The sequence below is a fragment of the Notothenia coriiceps genome, unplaced genomic scaffold (genome assembly GCF_000735185.1).
Source record: "Notothenia coriiceps isolate Sejong01 unplaced genomic scaffold, NC01 NC01_scaffold00036395, whole genome shotgun sequence".
NCBI lineage: Eukaryota > Metazoa > Chordata > Actinopteri > Perciformes > Nototheniidae > Notothenia > Notothenia coriiceps.
Window position 1 is genome coordinate 488,577 of NW_011369096.1, and position 8,157 is coordinate 496,733.

Sequence of the window (8,157 nt, forward strand, 5' to 3'; positions counted from 1 at the left end):
GAAGCCTAACTACCCAATCATCTGATTTTCGAAATCCTTACGCGTTTCATCCGTATGTATTATTTAGTTCATTGCGTGACAATAATTCTAACTACGTTTTCGTTCTACTATAAACTGCGAAAAATCTGGGTCTAAACGATTCCTTTTCCTTCCGCGGAGAACCGACCCCGGTAAACCCACATAAAAGGAATAGAGACGGGGGGGGGAATGAAGCTAAAACTGTACACTGTAGACGAAAGACTGGCAATCTGCGGTTATCTTACGCTCTCCCGTTTGTAGCAGGACGTGTGTGAGGTACCGAATTTTTTTCTACCGCAGGGAGCCGCGTAAGGTTGACTTCGATAGTCCGCATCCTTACCGGACCGAGATGATAAAATTTTTCGCCTTAACGCAAAATAACGAATAGTCTGTTGTAAAGTTTTCACCTTTCCGTCGTCCCGGTGTAACCTATAATTGGATACCTTAATTGATTAGTAGGCAACAATTTGCAAAATTACCGGTAACTCCTCGGTCAAATCTGGGTCTTGTTTCTGCTTCCATTACCGGTCAATACGCAACCAGGATATCGCGGTGACACAAAACTACATTCGCAAAAACAACTATTGCGCCGCTCAAACATTAGAAGAGTCACAAATGTACCCGTCGCGTCAATCTAAGGACACACGAAATCGCTAGTATTTGTTACACGAACCCTACACCGTCGAGCTTCCTATTCATTATTCCCTCGAACTCACTAAGAGCTTACGTCAAATTATCCAATCGTAAAAGGCGATTAAGTCTCCGATTAAGTCTCCGGGAGTGACAATCGTAACACACAAAATTTTTTTTTTTTTTACTTTTTCTAGTCATTCTCCTCAAAAAAGGGGCAATATGACCTATAGTTTATAAGTATAAAGAATTTTTAGACTTCCAAGCGAGCTGGCCAACAAACGGACGTTTTACTGCCGCTAATACGCCGCGGGGCTTGGCCCAGGCCGAATTCTTCAAAATTTTTGTGGGTCGTAGCAAGATCTTCCGACTCTTCGAGGACGACATTGCGTACCTTTCTCGGGATGGAAAATCACAACGCGGAATTCCGCGTCTGTAGAGAACGTAAAACTATATGTACCGTGAAATTGCGAAAGTTTTTTCTCTTTTACTTTTTTGTACTTTTATTAGTCCCGGGTGTTCTTTATTTCCCGCGCGCTTTTTAGTTTGTTGTAATTCTCTCGTCATTGACGTCCACATTCGTTCGACAGTTAATACATAGGCACTGTCGCAAGTTAAATCATTGTAAACTCAGAGCTTTACTCCGGAACCGAAAACACGGTTTTGTTTTACTTTCGTTAGTCTTTCTGTGTTCCATGTCGTCGGTCCAACATCATACTCGCCGCATAAATGCTCAAGTTATTTTGTGCGTCTTATTTTTTACATAAACTACCATAGTTGTTTGTATGAACGTTCAGATATGCTCTAACTTTGGTGTACGTACCACGTTGAAGATCTACAAAGAGATTTATTTTGTGATTGTCGGATAAGTATTATGTGAACTTTACCTGGGTATCGTAAGTTTTACTCGACACATTAAGCACTTTACAAAATCAAAATCTCGCGTTTGGGTCGTCTCTTAAATAGCTTAGTTAGTTACGTTGAGTTAAGTTAGGTTAGTTGAGTTAGTGTTTCAGGTTTTGCGTTTTAGTTAGTTAAAATAAATATATCAGGTTATAGTCATGTGGTTTACAACTGGTAAACAAAGACGTCACCTTGAAGTGTCAAACACTGTCTTTAGTCATACTTGTTTGCTGTAGGGAGCAGGAATCTGCGGAGGTCGTAGCATGTTCCTTTCTATGAGGCCTCCTTTTGGGTGGTCAACATGTTCCCCTTTTACCCTCTTTTGGACGTCCCTCTCGTAGTCTCCTCACGCTAGGAGGAGGGTCATGCCTGGCTGCACGTTATATAAGGCACACATTTAACTTTTCTATTTATCTAACACTGTATCCATAGGTTCTACAAACCTTACGTACACATATTATCCTCTACTTCAGGTGCCGCTCCTATAGGTACCGGTCCTGAATACTACGCGTCGCTTGGTTCGTTATCCTCGGTCGGTCGTTTGAGGGTCTTGCTAGGTCCCGAGCGCTACGGGTCCTGTGATCCTGCGCCGTCCCGTTGTCCTAGGCTAGGCACTGAGGCCTAGGGCCCGCATATATCTGTATGGCGTTTTTGCTTTCTTTTAAACCCCCTTCGGACCCAATTACGCCTGTTACTCTCATGTTTACCATACTGCTGCTCTCTTCCTTCTTTCATCTACAAGGGCTGTTTGGATTCGGATATAGTCGTCCTTGATCCCCGTTTTGAAGCTTCCGACCGTCGTAAGAACTTAGTCAACGTCGCTGAATTGAGCTCGAAGGAACATGGTGCGGACTATTATTCCTCGCATGTTATTAGCCGTCAGAAACTTCATTGTTTACCGTACCTGATCAAAGAGACCGATAGCAAAACTCCGTTCTATACGGACTGAAAAACGTTACAATGACCATCTACCTTGCATCCGCCAGCGAACTTTAATAAAATACACCCCGCGTCTCCAGTGCAATTGGCTGCTATAAAAGGGCAGATACTGCCTAAACAAAATTGGTTTACGTCTTTTAAACTTTGTCTCGTGAGCCAGTAACAACTTGGGGCCTAATTCTTGTTTGTAACCCTTGTCGCGGTTTTCAAAAGGCGGGCGTCGCTCCGGAGGCAAAATACCCGTACGGACGCTTTTTCCTTTACTATGCGCAAAGCGTTTGGGTTCTGGAAACGCGCATGTTTAGTAGACTTTCCAGGGACACTCAAAACCGGAATACGACACGCGTGCAGGCGGCACTCCACGTCACCCGGTTCCGTACGTATATTGCCGCCGCTTCGTCAAGTCGCCTTCGCACCGCCCCGGGCGCGCGGGGGCAACTTGTCAAGTCGCTTGACACCGAGGCGAGCGAGAGTCGGGCGGCAACTCGTCAAGTACTTGGCACGAGAGGGGGGGGGGGGGGCGGGGGCCAACTCGTCAAGAGTAGGGGGGGGGGGGGGTCTCACAGTGTTTCGCGCTGGGCCATAATCGACTTAGAAACTCCCTTTAAAATCGGGCTTACGCGACAGGCAGGTTTTTACTGCCCCGTCACTTTTTCAGATCCGCGTTCGGAGACTAACACCCGGCAATTTCCTATTAGGGACTAGTTTACTATTGTGGTTCTAAGCGAATCGTCATCACTATAAGTACAAAATATATTTTGGACGGACACTATAATTTACAGTTTTTTACCATGTTCAATCTGAATTTTCTTTAAAATAAAAAACATCTATATTGATTCCGACTTTTCTACATCCAACTCACAGGTTTATCATTACTTTGAGAAAAAAGATTATTAATTTAACCCTTTTAGAAGGGAAGATATGGTCATTTGTTCTGGGAATGTCATTTTCGAGCCTGAAACCTGAAAAACAGACTTGGGGCTTAAGAGGTTTTAACAGTATCTTTAAAAAAAACATGCAAAAAGCTCCTTTAATTAAAATTCCTGCTTCATATAAGGGCAAAAAGAATGATGACAATGCAGCCTCTGAGATGTGCCTCGCCAGCGTGAAAGAGCGCAGTGACATTACGCAAATACCAGGCCGCTTTTTTATTTGTATTAGATTAGCTAAAAAACAAACCAGGCTGCTGCAGCATAACCACTCTGAACTGAACATATCTGATGTTTTTAATGGAGAAATCTGGTCAAGGAGCATCATAGTCTCTTTCCGACTTGTAAAAGTTGAACACATTTTTTCTAGTCTTCCAGTTGTGATCTGAGCAATAGGCCATAGGTCTTAAAGTTCAAATGGAATAGTTCAAACATGTTGTAAATACAATTACATGTATTCTTACCGAATGTTAGAGAAGACAGATAACACATTCATATTTGTCCATGAAACATAAAGCTCCAGTAAGCGGCAAGTTAAGGATATAATTTGTCAATAGCTAACAATGGGCTTGCATAGACATGGTAGAAGAGTCACAATAATGGAATGCTGATAATATCCAAATACAGAATCGGTATTGTGTAAATCAAAGGAAAAATATATGTGATTGCTTTCTGTGCATCTTTGGCAGCAGCATGCCTCAGGTGTAATTAAGTGAGTAAATTGCACCAATTATAATGAATCATTACATATTTAGCTGTTGAGTTCTTCTTTTTCCCCCTGTGTGTTTTTGTGTTTCTTCTGTTTCTAAGTCAGCTTTCCACATCACAATGACCAGACCCGCTGTGTGTGTTTTTGTAGGTCATAAAAACCGGTGAATGTTTTCATTGCCATGCCAGCCAATGTATTCCCTTTACTTTACAGGCTCCTGCAGGGGTCTGATCCAACAAGGGTGCTGCTCCTTGCCAAAACCAGCGAAGGTGACATTTCACTGAGTGGAATGCAGAGTTTCCAAATAAAATCCAAACTATGAGGCTGTTTTGGGGGCAGAGAGCGCAATTGAAGGCAACAGGCACAGTTTCCAGCCAGAACGTTTTGGGCATGTTGTTGATCTTTGAAGTTTCTTAGGCCAGTACTTCAGTTTTCTTGACCAGTTTGTGAACAGCTTAGACAATACATGGCTCGTGTGCATTGGAATGGAGTTGTGAGGACGGTTGATGGAATTACAGTAAAAATATTGATCTGTGGCTGAAACACTCAGCAGCCAACTTTCCTGTGGTTTCAAGGTCTGTTTCATTTGAGGAGGCTTACAACCACCCAGAATTAAATAACAATAACACGTTTCCAAAACATGGAAATATGTGATGTCTGTTTGTTAGCAGAATATCACAAACTTGATTTTAATTACATCTTGTCAAGGCCATAAGCTAAGGAGAAATTGGTTATTTTTCGTTTTGATAGCCGTACTATTTGTTTCGGGTTTTTTTAAACTTCCCATTTATACAGGGCTATCATTTATTTATTTTTGGGGGTCTTTTCAAAGCAACCATAAGAAAACATATATCAGAGAGATGACACAGATGAGAGGTGAGAAAAAATTGTGATTGACATGCAACAAGGTACAAGGGCAGGCCACTTGTCACTTCCTATCAAGCACAACAGCATGTTTTTGAGCTTAATGCCAATGAAGTTATTGGTTTTGGTTTTCCTTTCAAGAAAACTCTGGTGCAGTTCTGATGAATGGTAGCATTTTCCCATCAAGTTGCACAACATTTACTAGATCCTCTTCTTTGATTGTGTCTGTACTTTGTTAAATTGAAGTATGGACTTGGTCATCGTTGTCCTTTTCGACCCATGTTTGTAAGCCCAATAGTTGTGGACTGTATTAAGGCACTTGACAAATTACCCTTACCCCAAGCCCATTTATTCCCTCCTAAGACATGTATCTTTAAAATGTATAGCAAAGTTAAGTAACAGGAGTATAGTGAATTTGTTAGAGAATGATTTTGGCCTCAGATATCAGAGTCAGGAAGTATTTACAGCAGTGAGATTCTCCCCAGATGTAACGGACTGGCTCATTTATATGTTTATAATAGTTTTTGGACAACAGTGGAGTGGATTTATTCATTTTTCATTGTTGGTTGGATTTTATTGGGATTTGCTGACAACTTTGATGGATGTACCAAAGCTTGTTGTAAACTGAGCTATTTGTGACAAAAAAGTGAGCTATTTGTGACAAAAAGAGAACATAAATACAAGCTTCAAATGCTTTTATTTACAAGCTTCAAATGCTGTTTATCCTAACACTGTGTGTGTACAATGTACAGTAAATATGCACTTCCAAGGAAGAAGTAGAAACAGAAAGACCTAATTTAAATGTCATTTGAGGAATGACCGGATAAAGCGGATACAATGTCAACAAACTATCCCATGAATGAGTAAACAGTCCATGACTTGTAATGTTTACAACACTGTTTGTAATACGTCTAAGAAACTATTGTTAGTCCCAAAGTGGACTTAGACTAAAAGTCAAGTGTGCGTGTGTGCGTGTGTGTGTGTGTGTGTGTGTGTGTGTGTGTCAGTGAGCCACCTGTATGGTTTCGGCCTGCTGGATGCCGAGGCGATGGTTCTGGAGGCTCAGCGTTGGAGACGGGTCCCGGCTCAGCGGCGCTGCGTTCAGGAGGACCCTCAGATCAGCAGGTATCGAACCGTCTCTCAGCGCGACGTCAGGGCTCCCCTTCATCCCGCCTCTTTCCTCACACTTCATCTATTCCTGTCTCGCTTCACACATGGATTCCTCTCGCATTGATTCTCACACACACTTTTATTTTAACGCTTCTCTTCCTTGTTACTTTCCTTTCTTGTTTCTCTGCTCTCTGCCACCCACTCTGTGCAGCGCTGGAGAAAGAACTCAGATCTGTCAATACTTACTTGTAAGAATGCTCTGTTACCAGTGAGGTGGGGTTTTACCTTTCCTTTAGTGCAAAGTGTGGGAAGGTGAGCCTCCCCTTAGAGAACATAAGAACAGCCGCGCCCCCCCTCCCAATTATTATTGCTATTATTATTATTATTGTTGTTGTTGCTATAGGGGTATTCAATTGCATTTCAAAGAGGTCCAGTAACCTCTCTCTTTTTTGAACATGCCTCCGAGTGTTTCTCTCTTCTTGTCTCGTATCTTTGTTTGAATCTATCGTGCTGACTCACTGACTGCACCCATTTGATTGGCTGAGTAGCGTCACCTCCTTAAAACATTAAACAATAACTTTTTAAAACATTTTTATTTTTTTATTTTAAACATTTTTTAAAAACATTTTCAACATGGTGGATAAATCCTTATACGCTCCCGGAAACACACTGAACGTCAACTTTGCCTCCTTATTACACTCAGCCCTACTTTAGTGGGAACAATGAGTCTGCGTCTTTGATGCGCACAGGGGGATGATTCGGGGATGCAATGTAGACGGGAATAAACGCAGATCGTCCTTTGGCTGCAGCCTTGACCGGTACTGGCTTTTGATCAAAGTAAGTATTATTACAATTAAAATAAAGGCCGGTGCCGGCCTTCAACGGCCCGCTGACGACCGGCCGTTCTGTTATTCTCCAGAACACACAGATGGCCCGTCCGCCCCCGGCCAGGACAGGTCCATTAAAAATCCTAGCTTCAAATAATCGTGGTCATACTTCCTTCGTTTCCTGCCAGACGCTGTCTCCTCTCTCACTTTAGGTAACTTCACTAAAAATCGATCCATGTTGCCGCTCGCTTAGAGTCGGCTGAAGTTAAAGGTGGGGTACATTTGAGAAACCGGCTCGAGATACACTTGTTGTTATATTCCATGGAATGCTCTTAACATCCCGATAGCAATGAATATCGAAGTGCTTTGACAAAAAATCCATAAAATAATCTCATCTGTGGAAGCCGTGGCGCTGTAAAAAGCACGACGAAGTCATCTGATGCCAAAGTAACTGGATGGCCTACCTGCCTTCAGCCTTGCCCATCTGGGCACAAACTTATCTCGTGCCCTCAAATTTGGTCCATGTGCGCGTTCGTGTTGTGTTGGAGGAGGAGCTCTTAAGGAAGTGGCAGATTTGTTCCGTCTGTGTATATTTCAAATCACTAGCCAGCCTCAAGCTGGTTTTCTCTCCAAAATTACCAACCCCACCTTTAACTAGCTAGAATTTCACTGTTTCTCGTTATTTTTTTCCTCCACACGCTGCGCCTTCCCCTGAAACTCTCTGAGCTGTATTACTTGGAATCCTTGCCAAAATACAAACTCAAAATCTGAATAATAAACATATTGCACGCTGGGAATGGTGATCTGCATTAAATATACAGATATATTTTACTTCCGGAAACATGGTGAGGGTTGCGCTAAGACTTTTTCGTCTGCCCTTCATTTGGACGGAAAGGATAAGTAAAACTTCCGTCAAAATTACCCGTCGGCCTTTAACACAACTCCTGGGGGAGGGGGGGGAAAGCATCTGGCTCGTGAACTGTCATACCGGGGGTGGGGAACAGTTCTCCATTGCGCTCGTTGTTATGCATGGCAGGGGGGGGCGGGGGGGGGGGGGGGGGGCGGGGGGGGGGGGGGGGGGGGGGGGGGGGGGGGGGGGTGCTTTGCTGCCACCTCGCGGTGAGCGTGCACAGCGTTAAAGCCCAAAACTCACTAAACATTTCAATGACTTTGTAACGGCAAAGATTAGGTTTGGAAAACGGTAATAATTTCCTTTTTGGAGGGCATG

The 8,157-nt window shown here is 43.1% G+C and overlaps 1 protein-coding gene across 1 annotated transcript in view; it reads right to left on the reverse strand.

The window, feature by feature from the left end:
• col18a1a (collagen type XVIII alpha 1 chain a) overlaps window positions 1-6,184 on the reverse strand; it is a 92,916-nt gene extending 86,732 nt beyond the window's left edge. The window contains exon 1 of the mRNA XM_010792234.1: window positions 6,008-6,184. Within this exon, the coding sequence (XP_010790536.1) occupies window positions 6,008-6,184 (177 nt within the window). The remainder of the gene's footprint in view (window positions 1-6,007) is intronic.
• Window positions 6,185-8,157: the final 1,973 nt, after the last annotated feature.